The sequence below is a fragment of the Caretta caretta genome, chromosome 7 (genome assembly GCF_965140235.1).
Source record: "Caretta caretta isolate rCarCar2 chromosome 7, rCarCar1.hap1, whole genome shotgun sequence".
Lineage (NCBI taxonomy): Eukaryota > Metazoa > Chordata > Testudines > Cheloniidae > Caretta > Caretta caretta.
This window is the reverse complement of record NC_134212.1, coordinates 62,901,016-62,923,394: the sequence shown is the minus strand read 5'-3', so window position 1 is coordinate 62,923,394 and position 22,379 is coordinate 62,901,016. Positions and strand designations below refer to the sequence as shown.

The 22,379-nt window shown below is 43.5% G+C and overlaps 1 protein-coding gene and 1 long non-coding RNA gene across 3 annotated transcripts in view; one reads left to right on the top strand and one right to left on the bottom strand.

The window, feature by feature from the left end:
* LOC125639798 (dual specificity protein phosphatase 13B-like) overlaps nucleotides 1-20,188 on the top strand; it is a 30,330-nt gene extending 10,142 nt beyond the window's left edge. Inside the window, exons 2-5 of one of the 2 annotated variants that reach the window (XM_075130761.1) lie at nucleotides 4,719-4,812; nucleotides 13,213-13,412; nucleotides 17,574-17,794; nucleotides 19,777-20,188. In XM_075130761.1, coding sequence (XP_074986862.1) covers nucleotides 13,261-13,412; nucleotides 17,574-17,794; nucleotides 19,777-20,003 — 600 coding nt within the window. In that variant the 5' untranslated portion in view covers nucleotides 4,719-4,812; nucleotides 13,213-13,260 and the 3' untranslated portion in view covers nucleotides 20,004-20,188. The remainder of the gene's footprint in view (nucleotides 1-4,718; nucleotides 4,813-13,212; nucleotides 13,413-17,573; nucleotides 17,795-19,776) is intronic. The other variant, XM_075130762.1, reaches the window with a different exon arrangement.
* On the bottom strand, nucleotides 14,521-20,996 carry LOC142072768 (uncharacterized). The gene is made up of 3 exons (XR_012669336.1): nucleotides 20,927-20,996; nucleotides 19,727-19,940; nucleotides 14,521-14,836 (listed from the first exon to the last, which is right to left on the bottom strand). It is a non-coding gene; the product is annotated as an uncharacterized LOC142072768 (long non-coding RNA).
* Nucleotides 20,997-22,379: the final 1,383 nt, after the last annotated feature.

The window sequence follows — 22,379 nt, the reverse complement described above, 5'->3', positions numbered from 1 at the left end:
AGAAGCAGAAAGACTATTTAGTTGCAGGGCCAGCTCTAGGTTTTTTGCCGCCCCAAGCAAAACATTTGCTGCCCCAAGCTCCAAGAGGACAACCACCCAAGGGAAAAAAAAAGGGGGGGGCCCAGAATGCCGCCCCTGGAATTGTGCAGCCCCAAGCACATGCTTGCTTTGCTGGTGCCTAGAGCCGGTCCTGCTTAGCTGTAAAAGAAGCTCAGCAGCAGGGACACCTCTAAGGAAAGCTGTCGGAATCCCTGAGGAAGAGAAGTAGTAAGGGAATCCTGCTGGAGAAGAAGCAAGATGAGAGAAGCTCTGTAGGGGCTAAAAAGGGCCAAGAAAGTGGAGCCCCAAAGGGGCAGAAAGACTACTATTTTGGATACTCGATTTTGGACTTTGAGTTGGACCTTAATTACCCTGGAAGGGGTGTGAACTTCACATGATTCAGCCAGAGGGCTGAGCCACAGAAGACCCGGAACCTGAGGCAAACGGCCCGGCCTGCAGGAGATGCTGGAGCCAAAGATACTGGTGACATCATATTAGGTGGTGCTCCAAGGGTGTATGCACTCTGCCACCTCAAAGGCAGAATCAGAAAATGGACACCTTTTTGGTTTTAGATCTGACTTGGAAATAAAACCATAAATGTGAGCTCTGATTGGAGGATTTGAATCCAGACTATTCAAACAGATTTAGACACAAAGTTCTGGTTGGGTCATCTCCAATAACCACCCTTATTTTGCTCTTTCTCTGGGAAAGAAAGCACCTTCACTTAAGCTTTCTTCCAAATGGCTTACATTCTGATTGCTAAACATCTTATAGACTGTCTTTCTGCTTATGACCCAAAAAACAACTGCAATCACAGAAGGATGCTGAAGCTATTGATGTCCAACTGGTTTTAGAGCAGAAGTCTTCCTTTCCCCAGTAGCATAAGCTGACTAATAAACTTCCAACTATCAAAGTGAAAGTGGACACCTAGAAGCAATCAAGAGCAGCTTCCATTCTAGACGAACTTCATGCAAGTCTTAATAAGATATTCAGTGCCCAGATGACAAATCTATTAGACAGATTTCAGCAACCAATTTCCAACTTTATGCAACTTAGTAAAGTTGCCAGAAACAAATTTAATCTTTCTGGAAATCAGTGTGTAAAACAAGAGGGGAAATATTGCAACTTTCTTGGTCATCAGACACAAATATCTTTGTTGGGAATACATTTGAGGAATGGATTAATAAAAACAGAAAAAAATCATATTCCTTTTTACTTTGGCTCATTACATTATATCCTGGACTACTCAATAGTCTGCTCTGGTACAATGGATTTCATTCACCAAGGATTTTTGCCACCAAAGCAAGAACCAGGCTGAATTGCACCAGGTCATTGCTTCATCTAAGAGAAGCAGGTGCCATTGCAGAACTTCTCTAAAACAGAAAATGCAGTGTAGATTATTACTTACCATATTCAGTTTGTGACTACATAGTTTATCATCAGAATTAATCCCATGTGTTTCTCCCACCCCATCAATGTTGTGTCTTGTGTGTCAATAATGCATTTCTTTCAAAAATCCAATCATGATTTTACTCTGTCACTCCTTTATAAAACTTTCAAAATAATTTCTTCCTGCCATCTCCTGGCCAAATGAAGTATTACAGTGTTTCAGCCAACTGTCCACTATTCAGAATGGTCCAAAACTTCCTTTGTTTTTCAGGCCTTGCATTTCTTAAATGTTTTTAACCACAAAAGATCTCCAGGTGAAATGCTGGCAATCTAAATTTTCCATATAATACACATGGGTTGCATTCCAGTGCAACATAAATACCTTGAAGAGAAGCTCCTCTTGCTAACATTTCAAGTTTTCTGCTTTCAAGAACACACAGCTCATCAGCAAAAAAACATCTTTGATACTTGTAGTTATAATTCCTGTCCTTATGCAGAGCTATGAATCAAACTGGGGATCTTGCACAATGAACATATAGAAGCTACTTCTCTGTTTAGGAACTCCCTATATAACCATGATACAAACTGTGGTGCTGCTTAGACCAAAAAACACAACAAACCTATATTTCAAACATATACAGTTATAGATAATATACCAACCCTCACTCTTGAATGCACAATTATATACTGTTGCTTAGGTGCTCTAAGATGTAAGTAGTAAGAAATCAGCAAAACAGAGCCACACTCATGATCAGCTGTCCGAAAGACATAATGCATTATTATTCGGCTATTATTATCTATTAGAGCTAGGAAAATTATTTGAACAAAGACTTTCACTGAAAAGTTTTCAAAAGTGAAATATTTCACAATAAATTGACATTGTTGAAAATGTTCATTTTTTTTAAAAAAAAAATCATGTTTTCTTTTTCCAAATATTTTCCACAATTTTTTATTGTTATGAAAAGTGTTATTGAAAACATTAGTGAAATGGTGGTTGAAACGTTTTATTTACTGAAACCTGGTTTTCAGTAAATAAAACATTTCAAGGACAATTTTAATAAAGTTTCCAATATCATTTTTTATAAAAACGTTGGAAGTAAAACAGGCAAGATTTTTAAAAGATGAAAAATGGAGCAGTTTCAAATATTCCAAAATGACGTCAGCTTCAAATTTCACATTTTCACCCCCATGAAAATAGGCTTCTTGTTTGACCAAGTCTATTTATTATTTGCATTACAATATTACTCAAAGGGCTCAGTCAGGAGCAAAGCCTTGCTGTGCTAGGCGCTGCACAAATACATAGTAGGAAATGGTCTCTGCCCTGTAGAGAACTTCACAATATACTAAATACTGAGCAAGATGACCCAGAAAATCTAAGAGAAACTCCAACACGCAGAAGAACGTAAAAAGGAGTTTCGGTAAAAGAGCTATTTGAAGCTACACGTGTTAGATGAGAAAAGTACTAGCATTGGCAAAACACTACATTTTGCAGTGTAAGAAACTGAGATCAACTCAAACATCCTCTGTCTATGGTACTCATGTGGCCCACCATTACCATTGTGTCTGACCATCTTGCAAACTTTACTGTATTTATCCTCGAAACACCTATGTGAAGTAGAATCCCTATTTTGCAAATGGGGAATAGAGGCAGAGAGAGAAAAAGTGTCTTGGCCAAGGTCACACAAAGGCTGAAGCCAAGCAAGGAATTGATACCAGGTTTCCCAAGTCACAGGCTAGATCACTAGCCATTGGACCACCCCTTCCTCTCAATATCTATTATGTACAACAACTTCCCATCACATTTTAAGCATCATCATTTGCACCCTGAACCTTCAGCCTTCCAGCACAGAGTATGTTGCAGAACTAAGCCAGATTTTTTAAAGGGCGTTAGATGCTTAAATGCCTTTAAAAACTTCACCTTGAGTACACAGCTTTACAATGGACTGAACCAAAACCTTGGACGTTGAATTCCTGCCAGTGGGATTTCCAAATCAAAATCTGAACTCCCCCGAAGTTCAGAGGTGTTCGGGTTTGGCCTATTATACGGAAGAATCAATCCATATTCATGTGTCATAGACAACAGATGCAATCAGTAAATAGTGAATGATATATAATGTCTGTAATGTAAGTGCCCAATTCTGAGAGATGCAGTTCCATTGGTGCTTTCAGTTCCATTGGTGTCTATAGGAGATGATGGCACTTAGCACAGTGCGTCAGAATCATTTCAGAATACGAATTTAAAAATAATCTGAAGAATAGTTTTGCTCCTCCGTTGAGTGGTGGAGGAGAAATCAGTGATGCAAAGTTGGGGGAACAAATATCTTTTCTCCCTGTGTACTTGATGCATTCAGAAGCCCCTTCTGTTATAGTCAAGTTCTGTTGCTCGTCATTTGCATGGATTGCTCTGAGCAGAACTCACATACACAAGGCGGGGTTTACCAGGAAAAGCAACAGACCTGAAAGCGACTTGCACAGAGAGGAAGTAGACCTGGGGGAGACGAGTACATTTTTGGGGGCGTTGCCAACTCTCCTTTGCTGGAAAAATTATTCTCATTCTTTATATTCTGGTAGCACCTAGCTGCCCAAAGATCAGGATCCCCCTGCACTGGGTGCTATGCTGCTAAACAAACACATAGAGAGGGACAGAGAGCTTACAACCTAAATAGACATGACAGATGCACAGAGAGGTAGTGTGTTTTTCCCAGGGTCACACTGCAGGTCAGTGGCAGAGGAGGGTATAGAAACCAAGTTTCCTGATTTCTAATTCAGTGCCCTAACTAGTTTGCAATGCTTCCTCCCTTATAAGCATCACCAAGAGAACAGAAACACCCTTATTAAAACACATTTTGACAGATTTTTTTAAAAGAAATCTGTAATCCTATTTAAAGAATGTGCTATCGGAAACCTGATTGTTTTATAATTACTCAATTTAAAAAAGTATCCAAGCAAAATCCAAGTTGACAGTGTTTCCTGAATGATGCATTGTTTGTCCCAACAATTTGACTGCCAGGATATTCCTCAGACTAGAGGTTTTTGGAGTCTTTTCATTTGAAATTCCAGCCCAGAGAGTTAAAGCCATGCACTCTTGATGGAGAGTGTCTTTCCCATGCTCATCCTTGCAAGCTGCAAGGAGGGAAGGCACTTTGAGCTGTTTCTCCCAGCTCCTTTAAAGTAAGCAGTAGAGAATGCCATTCGCCCTACTGCTGAGGAACATTGAAAGCCTTTACCTGTGCTGTCAGATATTCTGAAATCCTGCAAGCTTGACAGCATTGTCATCTATTTATTGACAGCATCAGCCAGATGAAAGCGGTCAAGGAGTAAATCAAGTAGAAGTAAAAGACCTTTTAATCCACAATCACACACACCTGCACTGCCTGAAGAAGGGTAAGTGCTTTAGAACCTTTTTGAATGACAGGATATTAACATGCTTATTTATCTTTCCTTCTGCTTTCAAGACTTTTTTTCCTTTCAATCTTTTCTCCCCATCGACGTTTGTATCAGGACTGATGTACCTTATGCCTACTGACAATTTTGACACTGATGAAATCTGAACGCTGTGACAGCACTTGGTGGACTGTTAGCAATGTCAAGGTCACTGTATTTCTCTTGCTTTAGCTCTAATTCTTCCAGCCTGGGGAGTACTTTGTCTTAAGGGAATCCTCCTTCTTGAGCATCTCCTGATTCACAGCCTCCTTGCTCCCTTACTGTTGCTATTTTAAGATCAGAGTGAAGTTCATACAGTAAATAAACTATTATCTAGATGGTGCTGTTGTGCTTTCCTAATTACACCAGGTAGCACAGTTCTGACTGCTAGTAGCAAGACTTAAAACTACAGCTATTTTAAACCAGGGAGAATCAACAACTTAATCCAGCAGTACACAGACAAGCTGAAGGGTTTATCCATTGGACATAAGTGCCTAGGAAAAGAACTAGAGGAGGAAAAAAACCCACTCTGGACTGGACACATGCTGAGTTGCCAACAGCAGATTCAGAGAGGATACCAAAGGCTTGTGGAAAGGCCAGGTAACGTGCCAGTGAAACATAGGTTCCAGTTGCTAAGGTATAATGATTTTTTTCTTCTGTTAATTGCAGATTGAAAAGCTGCCTTCCTGTTAAACTTGCAGCCTTGCATTTGGCAAAAGCATTGCAAGCCACCGAGTCCCCATTTTTCAAAGTCTTCCACGATGTATTTCAAAACTTCTTTTTTTACCAGAGTCTGCCACCTCGATGTTCGACAGAATCGTCCATTAACTCAGACACAGATCCCTCCGAGCTGAACTCCAATAGAGCTCTAGAGGAATATTCTTAAATCCGACAGACTTTAGAGACTTCTTTCTTTAAATGTCATCCTAGTAGTTTTAATCAAGAAGGGCTGGTTTGCTGAGTAGGGCAGCTCAGTCGATTCTGCTTCACTACCCACCCGCTTGGGAGCAACTGAAGTGTGCAAGAAGCACAAGAACCTTCTATTTTTTCTCCAGAAGCCTCTTCCCAGTGACCCATCCTTTGTGGCCATCGCTCACACATTCACTGAGCTTAGATCAGTAGCGTTGGGAAGAGGGGCCTTCAAGGCCTTTAAATTCTAATAGGAGAGAACAACACACGTGTTAACATACCCACTATCAAGTATTTCCCACTAGCAGTGAAAGGTACAGCAGGAATGCCTCTTCTCCACCAGTCAGCCAGGATTTCATTCATGGTACATGAACAATTAGATCCCGGTGAGTCCTCTTTGACAGGGGCCTACCTGAAAACACTTTAAACAAACTGGTCACATGCAGCAGCAGGGTGCCGATAGACAGTCAGAACACAGCAGGCTAGCGCAGGGTAGAGTCACACCCAGTTTGCTGCGCTCTCATTGTTTGTGGAGACAAGCCCTTCGTGTCACATGACCAGGCCATGGGCAGCCATGCCTAGTGATCAGAGGAGAGTCAGGCCTAGCATCAGAACAGGTGTTGATAGTCAGGAGTCAGAGCCAAGGGTCAGAGGTCAGGAACCAGAACCAAAGGTCCGTACCAAGTTACCATGAGTGAAACGAGACAGGGCAGGGCTGGAACAAGGTAGGGGCAGGGCTGGGAACAAGCAGGCACAGGAGCGATCACAGACCTAAACAAAAGGCTTGAGCAGCCATTGAAATCCTACAGCTGCTGGGCTTAGGCGCCAGTCTGCTGAGTCTTCCCATCGGTCTGGGGGTGTTGCCAATGAGGGAGCCTGCTCCAGGTCAGCTGTGTTCATTAGGTTGCCTGGAGACTGACTTTGCTGCAGGCCATGATTCCTGACACTTAGGGCATGTCTACACTGCAATTAGACACCTGCAGCTGGCCCATGCCAGCTGACTCAGGCTCGCAGGGCTCAGGCTGTGGGGCTGTTTAATTGCAATGTAGACTTTCAGGCTTGGGCTGCACCCAAGCTCTGGGACCCTCCCACCTCGCAGGATCCTACAGCCTGGCTTCCAGCCTGAGCCTGGAAGTCTACACTGCAATTAAACAGTGAGTAAGGAGGAACATGAAGGGAAATAGATGGCCCATGAGGACTAGTAATAAGGCAAAGAGTCATTCACCTCTAACGTCCTGATTCAAATCTAGCCCAGGCCAGTACGACCAAAAATCGCTCTCTCTCAGTCTAATTCATAAAGGACAGGGGTCCATATCACAACTGCCCGAGGTCTGGCATTAATTGGAAGTCTGTCTCAGCAGAGACATCAAGGAAGGAATGGATATGAAGACTTCAATATTCTCCCCGCCAGAAAGGGGGCCTCTACAATCCAGGGCTTAGATGCATTTGGAGGACAATTGGGTTCTGAGTGTCATGAGGAGAAGCTTGCAGTGTTGTTCCCTGTTTTGTCCCTAAACTGTGGTTAAAGAGGGGTCTGTATTCTCCAGATGCATCAGACACCTTTCCCAAGCAGTAAGTTTACTTTAAAAAACAAACAGTGCTTTAATCATTCATTCTGCTTTTCTCTTCAGACCAGAATAATTAAAACAGCATTAACACAGCAGTGCATTAAACAGAGACTGTCAAAGAGTTGGACGGGCAGATTCTGCTCTCCGTTACTTTGGTGCAAATCAGGAACAACTCCACTAGTGTAACAGAGAGGAGAATCAGGCCCTAAATATTTAGGGAGAGCAATGAACTTCTATAGTTCCTGCTGTTTGAGAATTGGCAAAATAAAAGGCTATAAAATATGATGCAGTCAGCCAAGAAAGCAATATTGCTCTGCCATGTGCATGGGCTATATAAGGGTGAGTGCAGGATCTCATTTCAAAATCCCTGTAGGTGCCTCATTTAACCATCAGCCATAACCGCTTCTTGCTTTCAATATCACTTGGTATTAGAGCTGCAGTGAACTGCTGGTGAGAGATTCTAATTCCTGCAAACAAGCCCCTCTAGGCTTGTATGGAAAATACAGAGTTCCCCTCTCAGTCGCCTGCTAGGTTCCCATCTGGCTGCTTTAACTTGGCTATTACTTTTAAATGTGCCTGTTTCTGCACATGAGACTGTGTCCTGCCTCAAGAGACTTTTGGATTTCCTGAGCTCAAGATTCTGGCCAAAATTTCAAGAGAGAGATTGGGTCTTTTCGGGGGACGGATGTGTGTGGGGGGAGGGGGAGAGAGAGAAGAGATCAGATTCCAGGTTACAGTCAATGTGTAATTCCACTCACATGATCATTTCCTTGGTTCTTTCCCTGACTGGGTTCTTCCATAATGAAGACAAAGGGCCCCAGGATGTATTACCTGAGAGAGAAGGGCAGGCAATGGAAAGACGTCTGCAGAATAAAAAGATGTTCATATAGAAAAAGAGGAAGAAGGAGATGGAGCCGACAGATGTCCAAGTGCAGAAGCAGTAAAAAGAGCCATGCTAACTGAGTAATGATTTCATGCTTGGTGTTACTGTTTGAATCTTTCAAGTGTTTAGCTATTTTGTTTGTATTGGTTTTACTGTCAAACTTTTGTTTTATATTATTATTTAATATTTGTATAACAGCAGCACCCGGATGCTTTGATCAAGGGCTCCACTGTGTTAGGTGCTGTACAAAAGACAGACTAAGATAAATTTACATTCTAATTTAAGCCCTTGTTATCTAAAGACACCTGTGGCTAGTCTATGTTAATTATTCCACCTCCATTATCACCAGTGGAGGTGCACCACTGGGGAAAGTGATGGTAAAAGGAGAGGGAAAGGATGCTTCAGTGGTCAGGATGTTAGCCTGGGACCTGCTCCAGCCAGGTTCAGTTCCCTGCTCCACCACACACTCTCTTAGGTAAGTTACTTAGTCTCTCTCTGCCTCAGTTCTCCAACCATACAATGGGAATACTACTACTTACTGTGTCACCAGAGTATTGTGGATAAACACAGTGAAAGTTTGTGAAGCACTGAGGTACCGTAGACTAGCGATTCTCAAACTCAATTGCACCACGACCCCCTTCTGTCAATGTAAGTTACTTCACGACTCCAGGAGGGGGGACTGAAGCCTGAGCCCCACCGCCCCGAGCAGGGGGGCCAAAGCCCAAAGGCCTCAGCCCTAGGTGTGGGGCCTGTAACCCAAGCCCCGCCACCCAGGGCTGAAGCCCTCGGGCTTCGGACCCAGATCCCAGCAAGTCTAAATGCACAGTTTGAGAACTGCTGCCACAGACAGATGAAATATTTATGTAGACAAGGCCCTGTAGTACATACTAACTGTTCAGGAAATGAACTTAGAGCCTGGCTCGCTTATTTGGTACTTCCCACCTCAGCAAGCGACAGGCACTGAGTCAGTTGGAGTCTGCAATAAAATTAGGGGTGCTGAACCACTTGCAGGATACCTACCATGGGGGTGGGGCTTTGGGGATAGGGTGGCTACATAATGACTGCAGAGTGGAACCTGAGGCTTCCGGAATCAAATATCACTGCTCTACAGACACAGGGCCCAGCCAAAGCCTGGCCAGTTCGGACCCAGTGCTTTGTGCATTTGTAAACTAATGCTTAATAACATCATATTGAAGTTGCTCTCACGCTCTCTGTGAAGCAAGGAAATAAATCCATATTGGTTACATTTAAGATTTCCACCCTGCCTTAATCCTTTCCTAAAGGTACAAGCTTGTTAAAAAAATCCATGCAGTAATACAATCCTAAAATGTTCCCAAGCTACAGTCTAGTTTTGGAATTAAAAATAATCCTCTCTAATGTATGTGGACTAGATCTTTGCAAAAAAAGTTTCCTATTTAAAGCCCTTGTAACATTTTTCTCTCCAGAACTTATTTTCTAATTACAAGGGACCATACCTTCCTACAGTTGCTGATTGTCACCAAAAATGGACCAGTTTCAATTAGCCCTGCAGGGTGGTTTACAAACACACAATCAGCAGCAGCACTTTTTGCCAGCTTTACAGCTCGGTCTTTTAGTATCTTTAAAAAAACCAAAAACACCTCAACAAAGTCCCAGGTCTTCAATTAAAATTTTCATATAATTTTCCTAATTAGTCCAATCATCTGGTGTAACTCCTAAAGGCTGCACAGACGAATTCATCTCAAGGGCAATGCAGCACAAAACAGGGTGGAATGATTAGGAGTTACACTCCATGATGATAAGAGGAACTTGTTTGTTTGGTATTAGTCATGTGGAGCAAACGACGCTGCACACTTCCTGGGAATCGAAGAGCTGTATGAAAGGGCACTTTGTTACAGAATGCATGGCAGGGCATGAAATGGTGAAGCAACCATTCAGCACCAAGGGCTCAATCCCGCAAGGTGCACAGAGCTCCTCTGACATAAGTCCCTGAACCACGACCATGGGAGAGGGGAGAAAAATGTTAAAAGCTCACGGACTATAGCAGAAAACTAAAATCATAAGAGAGAGATAGGACAAAAAGAGACCCCTTTTAGATCCCATCTTATTTGTGCCTTGCTGTCTCTGCTGGACACCTCCCTACAGTATGTTCCTCAGTGTTGATCCAATCTACTTTTAAACATCTAAAGTAATTGAGGTTCAAGCACTTTCCTTGGAAAGTCTAATGGATCAACAGACTTTACTGTTCGGGAATTTCTCCTAACCTGCATTTTTCCCTTTGCTTAATTTCATCTTATTGCATATTAAATGGTCACCCCAATGAGAGCTCCTTTCCTGAGGAAAGTTGTCAGTGCTCTTGAAATTAGCACGAAAGAAAAAAAAATCGTGTGTAGGCTAAAATCTCACAAAGGAATATATCTGGAGTATTCAAAACCCTGCTATATTGTCTGCATTTTTCCCCACACAGGTGAAAAACTGCTTTTCTCAAAATAAATCCTTTCTGCTAATTTTTTGTGTGTATGCCCCAAAGCTGTCTCTGCTGTTGAAGAAAAGAACATGGTGCAAAACTTGGAAAATTATAGAGATGAGTGTAAACCCAAACCATGGGTACATGTGTCCCGATACTACAAAAATGAACAAGGTATAAGAATTTATGAGGAATAGAATAGATTCAAAGCACTCCCAGATTTTCTATTGTATCTAAACCACCTCAATCCACATAGACTCCTCAATCCACATTGTTCTGCACTTTGGGGAAAGTTTGGATCTGAATCAGAATGTCAAGTTGATCACTGGTAAAAGTGCAATGTTCTTTGGAGGCGAGAATTGCAATAATTCCGTTTAAAGAGATTTTATTGGCATAACAAGCTATGTAACTGTTGCCAAAGTATATAATAAAAGAGACAGACCTTTCAGGCATCTTTCAGAGGCAGGTAAGAGCCTGCCCTGGTAGGGCCACACACTGCCTGGGGTTTGATCCCCCGTGTCCATTTGCCAGTACTGATCTGGCAACAGGTTGCTGAATAGCATGATGCCACCTCTGCCATCTCTCCCCATTCTTGCCGATCCTGCTTTATAATGTGCATTGCTGTGGCACCCACCACATGCTAGGAGCTTTCCAAACAGAGAAAAAGGCCTGGTCTCTGTTCAGAAAAACTCACAATCTAAGCAACCAAATTATCACAACCTTTGTCAAGGGTAATAGAAATGAATGGGTTTTGCAGTGGGCAAAAATGAATGTATTTAAATGAATGTATTTCTGCAATCCAGACTCAAAGGAGTCAGATGGATGTGTTCTGAAATGTTAGTTTAACTTGTCACTAGCATCATTGGGTTGACAGAATCATCACCCCAACCAAGATGACCTCATTATCTCAGAAGTTATTTAAGACGTAGCAAAGGCAATTGGGAATGAATTTGCTCAATCTTAATGGTCGTTATAAAATGCCAGTCTAGTGCAGTGTTAAGTAATAAAGGTTTCAGTTAAGCATGCAAGAGAAACCTCATTGCTCAGTAGGACATCCGGACCTATTGGAGAGGCTTATTTACTGAGAAATCAACAAATGGGTTTTTACACTACCACAGCAGCAAATGTCATTGCAAAAGAGATGTAGATACTCAATTTCTTCTTTCAGGTGTGTCAAGGAAAACGTGACGGGATGTACAAGCCCCATGCCAGGCAAGAAGGGGTTAAAGAGCAGGTTTGGGCTCAGAAAGTCCCATCCCTACCCTCTCATCCCCCGCACCTGCAAGGCATGCCAATCTTGGAGGAGGAGCCTTAAAAAGGGAGAAGTTCAGTTCAGAAGGCCTCAGCCTGGGAAGGTGGACAGATGTCTCACCCTCAGCTCATAGAGGCCTTTGATTGACTGTGGGCACAGAGCCACAGGACAGGTGGCTGGAGGATCCGGACAGGACAGAGAAGTTGGAGCCATCTATCTCTGTTAATTTATTTTCTTTGTGATCTTGAGGACTGAGACTAGGGGCAGACCTCAGGATGGACCGCTGCTGAGAATACAACCTCCCCTGAGGAGAAGATGGAGACATTGTAGGAAGTAGCCCAGGGAAAAGTCAAGAACTCTGACCAGACAGATCTTAACCACTTGCTACAGGGTCCCTGGGCTGGAATCCAGGGTACAGGGAGGGACTGAGTTCCCCTTTACAGCCTCAACAGGAGAACTAGCCCCACACAAGGGGCCAGAAGGACTATTGGGCCTGGACCAGGGCCATCAAGGTTCACTAGCCTCTTCCACTTGAGGACAGCTTTCCCTCAGCTTGGATGATGTTTCTCCTCAGTACAGAACATAATGAGATGTCCCTGGGCCACAGTATTTAAGGGACCTGTCACGAAATAGACATGGAGACTGAACCACCCCCTTGCTTCTAAAAATGGCATCTCCAGTGTAAGGTTGAGATCCATTGTTGCTGCCCATACTGTACCTGTTCTGTGGATACATCATCATTAAATGCATTTCAAGCCCCCCTTTCTCACTCCACGTGGCAATGCACCAGTTTGCACCACTTTTCACCACAGCTGAATTCATTTTCAAAACTACAAAATGCAGTGCAGTAGAACGACAGTACCTTAAAGTATCAAGCAGTGAATTAGATGTTTACTCGGAGCTGTTGGACATGTGTGGTGGTGGTGGCTTTATCATTATACCTGTGTTCGTCACAGTGAATGATGTACTAAGGCAGGGTGCTGTTGCTGAGGATTATCTGAGGGGGGAGGGAGGGTGTTAATCACAATGCATTTGGAAGGGGCTGGGCTTTTCTTCTCCACAGCATGATTTGACAAGAAATTACTATACTGTCTTATGATGCTGCTTTCCTCAGGGACAAATTCCATACCTGTATAGTGACAGTGCAGAGGCAACCCTCATGGCTGGCTGCCTTTAGCAACACGTTCAGGCTCAACTGTACACTCTTGTAATAATAATGCAAAATTATTTGGAGGGCAAAGAACAGGACTAATTTACAGAGAATATTAGTTATGTATGAAAAGCTTCTCTTGGTTTATTTCAGAAAGGCTCTTTGGGATACCACCTGAGTGCGTGAAACAGAAGAGGAGGTATGCTTCACACCAAGAGCTATTCCTCTGAAACCAGCAGCCAGGCACCATATGAAACACCAGGATTATCTGACCTTCAGAAGCTGTTCTGGTTCAGAGGAGGATCTGACAATCATTTGGACCAAGTCTGGCCAAACCTATTCCTGGGAGATGCGTAAGGGGATATTGTATATTGTGTTGTTACTTGCACACTAGAGAGAGATGGAGGGGTGTAGAGGTGGCTAACAGTGAGAGGTAAAGCTATGCTCACATCACAGGGTTCCAAAGCCAAACACCATGACAGTCAGCCTCAAGTGGTTTGGATGTCATGAGAAGCTTGACATATATGCATATAACTTACTCATAGTCTGCCTGAGCTGTGCTTTCTACGTTCCATGGATCACAATGGATTTTAGCAAGATAAACTTATTTATTATTTGTATCATGGACATTGACAACTGGGTCTTGGGAGCTTTACCTCCTCCAAATATTTAGAGTTTGCATTTATAAACACAGTTTAAACACAGTTTAAAACAGAAACTCATTTATCTCACTATATTAGAAGTGGACTCATTTAGTTATGGTACAAAGCTACTCCTTCAAGTGACATTCAACAGCTTTTATTTTATTATCTTTCAACTCTAGGTACCTCAAATAAAAAAAAGGTGTCTATCCCCTCTGTATATAATAGTGCCTAGAAGGCCCCAACTGAGATCGCGATCTCATTGTGCTAAGCACTGTTCATATACATGCTAAGAGAGAGTCCCTGCCCTTAAGACATTATGCTCTAAATAAGATAGACAATGAGTGAGAAAGGAAGTATTATTATGCCCATTTTACAGACAGGTAACTGAGGTCCAAGAGGTTCAGCCTTAGGACTCAGAATGAAGAGAGGACAAAGTCCCATAATTATATGGTTGGGGGCCCTGCAGATGCAAAAGCAGAATTTCTTTTACCAGCTTATAACTAAATATCAAAACATATTACACAATTACTTTGTACTTGTGGCAAAAGAGACGTTGCTATGCTGAGCTACTTTGCCTCTCTCTATTAATCACCAGACAGACTATTTGTCTAAATTGCTTTTCATCCGAGAATATTAAAGTGCTTTAAAAACATCATACAAACATCACAACTTCCTTGTGCAATAACTTTATCCCCATTTTACAGATGGGAAATCAGGGAGGCCTGGAGAGGGGAAATGACTTGTTCAAGGTCACATAGTGAGCCAGTGTCAGAAACAGGAATGGAACGCAAGAAAGAATGGCTATTTTCAAGAAGTGGGATCGGTGTGGACAGTTAAAGGAGAGTCCTAACTACTATCCTTTGCTCTAATCACTGAACAACATTCCCAGTGATTAACTACAAGGAGGGAATACCTGAACAACTGGTATCTCACAGGCTGGTCCATACTCATGTAGTCCCTTCCCTGAAGCGTGGCTCAAACCTTCTCCCTTCTCTCTCCATGCTGCTTGCCATCATCAATATTAGGAGTTGCTTCTTCCTTCTCCTTGCACAGGTTGGGTCCTGGGTATTTGATGGCATGTGGTGCCTCCACCCAAGGTGACTCCTCACTGCCCAGTGCACAGGGATGCTGCCCTTTGAGAAAAATCAATACAACCAGCTGGCAAGGAGTGTAAAGCCTAGTACATGAGGGACAATGAAGTATATAAACAGAAACCCCAGCAAAGGAAGAACACACCCAAAAGAGCAGCATAACAAAGGCCTTGGCTACACTTGCACATGTACAGTGCTGTGAGTTAAACCTGCCTTCGTACAGCTGAGTAGGGAAAGCGCTGCAGTCTGTCCACATTGGCAGCTGCCAGCGCACTGTTGTGGTCACATTTGCAGCGGCATTGGGAGTGGTCCATTATGGGCAGGTATCCCACAGAGCATCTCTTCCCATTCTGGTGTCATGGGTTGTAGGAAGGGGGCGTGGGGTGCGGGGCATTCTGGGTCCTGTCCTAATGCCCCGTGATGCATCGCTTCGCATCCCAGCAATCCCTGTGTTTCCATCCACATTTGGCGCCATCTTTCAATGGTTTCTGTGCAGCGTGATCCGTGTTCCATGTCGGTCTGCAGGAAATGGAGCCCCCAAGTATCGCGTCCAGCTCTTTGTAGAATCGGCAGGTCGCAGGGGGAGCACCCGAGTGGCCGTTTGCGTTGCGGGCTTTGCAGTAGGCACTCCACAGCTCCTTCACTTTAACCCTGCACTGCAGTGCGTCCCGGTCATGGCCCTTTCCCTCATGCCCCTTGATATCTGCCCGAAGGTATCGTAATTCCTACGGCTGGAGCGCAGCTGGGACTGGACAGCTTCCTCCCCCCAAACACTGATGAGGTCCAACAATTCTCCATTGCTCCGTACGGGGCTCGCCTGGCACATGGTCACCTGGAAAGATTTGCTGAGAGCACTCCACACCACACGCAAACAGGAAGGTGATTTTCAAAATTCCCAGAGAATTTAAAGGGCGTCTGATGGTTGGTCACCTGAGGCCAGGGCAGTAGAGTTCGAACTGATGACCGAAGTGGCTAGAACAGGCACTGTGGGACACTTCCGAATACTTCTGGAGGCCAAACAGAGCGCATTGGGTGGCCACACTGGCACCGCAGCCCACCAGCGGCGGCGCAACAAACTTTATTCCTCTGGGGGAGGTGGAAGACCAGCAGCGCTGTAGCCGTGGAGAGACAGCGCTGTACGTGCCTTGCCAGTGGGGACGGGGAGTGAGGTACAGCACTCTGGGCAGCTTTATTGCGCTGTAACTCGCAAGTGTAGCCAAGGCCAAAGGGGGGCTTTACTGGAACAGGAAAATAGGATCAAGGGAAGGAAAGGGTTACGGTTATCTAATAAGTACTAAACATTAAACAAACAAACAAACAAATCCCTCACCTCCCAACACTATCCCAATAATGACTAAGGTGTTAACATTTTATGTTCTGTGGGGTGCAGTATTTTTCATCTTTCCCCCATTTCAAGAGAGGAAGAGTTACATTTATCCCAACCTCTAGCTCCCATCTTGGCATCTTCCCAGGAACATGGCATCTTGAGGTTGAATCCTGAGATGGAGTGTTACAGCACTGTGACATGGGGCAGGTTTAAATAGAAGTCAGCTTACTTTAATTCTTCATGCTTGGCTGGGCCAGGATCTTCTCTGGATTCATACCAGGCTTGCTGTTTCCATGGTCTAGAATCCTGGGGCGGGGGTCTTGGCTGGCTCTCAGTAGCTGGCGCCAGATCGGATCTCTCTCTAGCTGGATGCTGCTTACCTGGTGCAGGAATGGCCCAATCCATGCAGCTAGATCTCACAGCAGAGCAAGCACTTGCTTTGGGGGCAGTGGGCACTGTGCTGTTTCTTTCCCACTTTCCAAACTCAAAACTGAAATTAAACCTATCTGTGTAGAGTCAGGCTGTCCCCTGGCTGGGGGCGTGCAGCCCTGGCTTGTCACTGGTCCAGTGGACAGCCTCCGTATTAGCCTCACCAGGAATTTCTAGTTCTTTCTGTCCCCACCCCGACTCCATGCATGCTGGGAAATGGTGTCACAGGGCTCTGGTAGCTGTTTCAGTTGTAGTCCTTTTGGTAGCACCCCCTAGGGCAGCAGTTCTCAAACCGGGGACGGGGGGGTCTCCCTGTGAGAGCATGGAATGTATTTCTGGGGGAGAGTGAGAAGCTTTAGGGGAAAAAAAAAGACTTACTGCGCACATTTTACCCACAGCAACGTGTAACTAGCAAAGCTGATTCCTTGCGACATTTCAGGTCCTCAGATGGCGCTGTGCATTTTGACGGATTTCTGTTCAGCTTGTATAGCATGATAGAAAGTTGTTGCCACCTGTACATTAATCCGTTTGCTGTCATGCAGTGTGCACATTTAATTGTAAGCATCGAACACAATCGCAGTTTTGCTTTTGCTTTTATTACAGTTTGAATCAATGCCTTACTGTTTTTAATATTCAGTGAGAGTTGTGTGTTGATTTTTTTAAAATCAGTATATGTACTTGTGTGGTGGGAAGGAGGGTATAAACTACTACAGACACAAAGAAGGGGGCGCAATCAAATTAAAGACCCCACTGACCTAGAGGCTCAGTCTGGTGCTCCAGCAGCGGGCAAACTCCAAGTGGTGGTTACAATACCATCTCACATTCTTCAGTAGCCACCTCTCTAAGACCTCTCTAAGGCACTATGGACTAACAGGGTTGTCTGTTAGCCATTCAATGCCCTGTAAAGCAAGCTGCAGTGCTTGCATTCTTCCCCAGGGTGAGTGGGTACTCACATTAAACAGGGCTATTTTAATGCAGAAAGTCAGCAATGATCTCAGTAAAACCTTCGTCGTCTTTCAACAGATGGGCTGCTAGAAGTAAAGCAACTCTTCAAAGCCTCAATATTACTCACATCCTTAATGCAGCGGATGGGCCGTACAGTATCAACACAGGAGCCAGATATTACAAAGATCTGCAAGTAGCATACCATGGAGTAGAAGCATTCGATGACCCTTCCTTTGATTTAAGTATCTTTTTCTATGATGCTGCTAATTTCATACACAAAGCCTTACACATACCAGGAGGTAAGGAAGGGGTTTGATATTATGGGGAGCATGTGTGTAAGTGCTTTTCTGAATGGGACCTATAGCTCTAATTCAGACTATTTCAGTCAATTAAGCCGGAGAGGCAATATGAACCAAGGATGTGGGGGCCTGAGCCAATGCCCATTGAAGTCACTGGGATTCTTTCCAATCACTATTAGCATCATGGCCTAGTTGCTAGGAATTTTTTAGGTCTAGTTGTTCCCTCTGATCCTGACTGGCTGTGTGGTCTTTGGCAAATAGTCATTAAGGAGCTGATCCTGGGATGTACTGATCATTCTCCACTTCCTCCTCAGTGCCTCATGGGTCTGGGCAATCAACTGCTTTGCATCTCAGATTCTCCACAAGTAAAATGGAGAGAATAGTCACTTACACCTTTGCAAAGTTGCGGCGAGGGTTCATGTTCATACAGTACTTTGGAAAGGTAACAGGCTCTCTAAGTGCTAAGTGTAATTAGAAAAAAGAAACCACCTGGTGTAGTAACAAAAATAGCTAAGAGAGGGGACATGATAGGGTCCTACAAATGCATGAAGCTTGCAAACACTAAGAGGAGTGGAATCGTCTTAGAGTACAACCTTGGAGTAATGAGGTGATAGTAAGAGAGAAAAAGGTTAAGCAATATTAGGAAAAAATTCTTGTCCTGAGAGCTTTTAGTCTGTGGAATAGTCTCCCAAGGAAATTGATGGACTCTCCCCTGATTTGAGATAATTAAAGCTATTCTGGAGAAAGCTGTAGATTAAACCAGCTGGACTATAAGTCTTTTTTCTATGTCTAACTGCCTTGGTTTGAGGAACATCTGAACCACTTGGCCTACAAAATGAAGGCAGAGACTTTTATTGTGAGATTTGAGGTACTTCTACGTTTAAAAGTTGCATATCCCATTACCAATCTCCTGATGGTTTTGCCTAACAAGGAGCCAGGCAAGGACAACATGGAAGTCAAAATCACCTATCAAGAGGATACTTCCTTTAAAACCAGTGTGGAAACCACAGATGTGGGAAGAGTTCAGCACTTGGGTGATAAAAAAAAAATAACAGTGATAACACTGCACTTCCTACTGGAATGCTTTTAAAATATTCAGTAGTTAAGCCTCACATCACAGTTGTTGATGTACAGTAGGTAACATACACATTTTACAGCCAAGTGATACATTGATGTGAAGAACAATTATATAACTTGCTGAAGATCACCATTAGGGCCAGTTGAAAATTTTCTGATAAAATTGTTTTCATGGAAAACAACATTTTTCACAAAAAGCATCTACCTTCTGCAGAAAGTTTCAATTTTTTTGTCAAAAAACCAAATACCTGAAAACAAAATATTTTGATTTGGAAATGGGAGTTGTAGTTTGGTTTCTTTATGTCCCCATTGTCCTCTGTAGGTCATGCTTTCCGGCTGGATTAGATCTCCCATGATGCACCACCTCTCTTCTCCAAGATGGGTGACCATAGTGGGAGAAATAGTCCAACCAGGGGGAAATGGGAGTACAAGGCACTTAAACTACAACCCCCATGAGATGCTGTGGAAGCCTTTCCAAACTGAAATATTTTATTTTGGGAGCAAAATATTTCTGTTTCTGACCAAAACATTTCAGCATTCAAATTTTATCCAAAATTTTCCATAGAAGAAAAACCCCATTTCTCAACCACCTCCAGTCACAGCGAGTCCATAGCAGAACCAAGATTATCATCAAGGAGTCCTGATGGCCAAGCCATTGCTGTAAGATCTAGATCCCACTCCCTTCCGGCATACATTTAGTAGTGTAGCTATTGCTGTTACTCATGCATGGATGACCAGAGAGCTTCAGTGTCCCAAGCCAATAGCACCTCAGGATGCACTAACAATCAGTGAAAAACTGGCTATTTATTGTATTTATTGATTCTGGATGTTTTGACCCCTCTGGGTCTATCTTACCTTTCAAGTTCTAAATCCCACTGGGCACATGTTTTCTCATTTATTTGCAGGTAAAGTGTTCGTTCACTGTGCCATGGGGATAAGCCGCTCTGCATCTTTAGTGCTCGCTTTTTTAATGATCCATGAAAACATGACGCTTGTGGAGGCTTTAAAAATGGTGAATTTTCACAGAGAGATCTGCCCAAATACAGGATTCCTGAGCCAGCTCCGAGATCTGGACATCAAATTAAATGAAGAGAGGAAAGGAGTTAGAGAATCTGCCAACAAAGAACCATAATACAGAACTGCACAGAGAGTGGATGCAACACTATCAGTATTTCCTGGATTTCTTTTAAAATGAATTATGTTTTCCAAGCCAAGGGCATAAACTGAAAATGCAGCGTAATACATATTCTATATGTAAATGCTTATTTGACTTTATTATCTATACATTGTATAAAGCCTATCTAAATTCTACCTGCAGCTCAGTTGGTTATGGTATTCTTCACTCCCTCCCCTCAACTGTTGTGAGAAATAGCTGTAAACTGTTAAGCAGCTGCCAAGCTCCACCCTAGAGGTGACTGCATTTCAGTGATGCATGACACTTATATTAGTCTGCGAAGCGTTAGGATTCTTTGGAGGTGAAAAGTGCTTTGTTATTACATTATCTGTACTGCAGTAGTGCCTACAGGCCCCAATCAGGGCCCCCATGGTGCTATATATGTTTAAGATTGTTAATATTTTGAGGTTTTAATGTTGGCATCTGTTTGTTATAGGTTATAACAATTTGTGCAGCAGTCTGAGCCTCTTGGCTGGGCCATGGAGGCTCTTTAGATATAGAACAGCTGGGAAATGTTGAAGCCACTCTCTTAAGAAACAATTCCAGTCTGTTTTCCATACTCCTCCCCCTGGGTCTTCATCAGTAGGGGATTTTCATGAAAAGATCTTAACTTGAATGGATTTTTATCTGCTCTGGCTGCTCCCCACCAAAAGTCAAGCGGCTGCTGTAGAAAATGATTATGCTGTCATGAAGGAGGCAGCTTGGTAATGGTCTCATAGCTGAGGGTCTAAAACTATTGCGTTGGCAGCAGAGGGAGTGTGCGGGGGTGTGTGTGTGTGCTCACACGCAAGGCAAAACTCAAAGCCATTGAGAATCAAGGGTCTTTCATTAGGTCCGAAAAGATGATCCAACTTTGCAACTTTTAATTTTTATTTACTTACAGTTTTCCCTCTCAAAATCAAGACGACTTTCACAGAAAGAATCGTGTTTTGTAGTCTTTGCCCATCTGCAATGAGAAAACACGAAGAGAAGCCACTGGGGCACTGGATTGTTAAGGGGGGTGCTAATAGGTGCAGCACCTTTTACCTCAAGGTCTCTGGAGCAAGTCTGGGCCAGTGCAGCCGTGACCCACAGTCAGTGTCATCTGATGCCTCTATGGTAGCTTGTAATTATGTGAAATGAATCTTGCCATCCCAGTCCCATCCCCAGTAGACAGGCGTCCACATCACAAAGCCAGCTCCAGAACTGCCCCGGATGTGCCCATCCTTACGGCCAGTTTCAGGAATGAATCGGCATGGATACCAGACTACCCTGAGCTCCTTGCTGAGGAACAGAGCTGAGGCAGATGAGTAGGGCGGCATGGAAAAGCATGCATTGCCCCTCCCTATGCTGTCCATAAGACAGATTTCAGCCTCCCGGGCAGTCAAGTGCAGAACTATCCACAATTATAGGATTTTCCCTGATTACCAGCAGATCCCATCTGCCTTAGCCTACCGAATGAATATGGAACTTTTAAGTAGACCAGACATCTTTGAGTACTCAAGCGTGATCCTGGTACCATTAAAGTCTACAGCAGGGGTTGGCAACCTATGGCACGCGAGCTGATTTTCAGTGGCACTCACACTGCCCGGGGTCCTGGCCACCGGTCCGGGGGGGCTCTGCATTTTAATTTAATTTTAAATGAAGCTTCTTAAACATTTTTAAAACCTTATTTACTTTACATACAACTATAGTTGAGTAATATATTATAGACTTATAGAAAGAGACCTTCTAAAAATGTTAAAATGTATTACTGGCACGCGAAACCTTAAATTAGAATGAATAAATGAAGACTCGGCACACCACTGCTGAAGGTTGCCGACCCCTGGTGTATAGCAAAGCTCTCATTGACTTCAGTGGAGGGAGGACTGAGCTCTTCAGCCAATGTTTTCCTCCCAAGGGAACTATGGACTATAACGTGTCATTGATACTACAGCTGTGATGGTTTACTATAGGGCTGTTCATTCGTTTCCACAAAAGAAACTCTAGTGCATTTTCTCAGCATTGTTGATTTGTTGGGAAAAAAAATCACTCGAATGGTGTTTACACTGTCTCTCCAATAGCAAATTCCAACCCAAGGATTTGCAGACGGTTCCTGTAATAAGTATACTCTGTGGGAACAGGATGAGAGAACTAGCTAGGAGCTATGATCCCCTCTCACCAGTAGATGGCAGTATAAACCTGAGGCTGAGCTGCATTGCTCAGCAAACTAAACCCTGGGTAATATGTACAGGCACATTTAAAATCCTACATACAATCCACAAGTTTTCCCATCACTCTTTCAAGAAAGCGAATCACCACACCATACTGAATGTGTTCCATTAGAGCCAGAATTACCACATCTCAGATCATTAG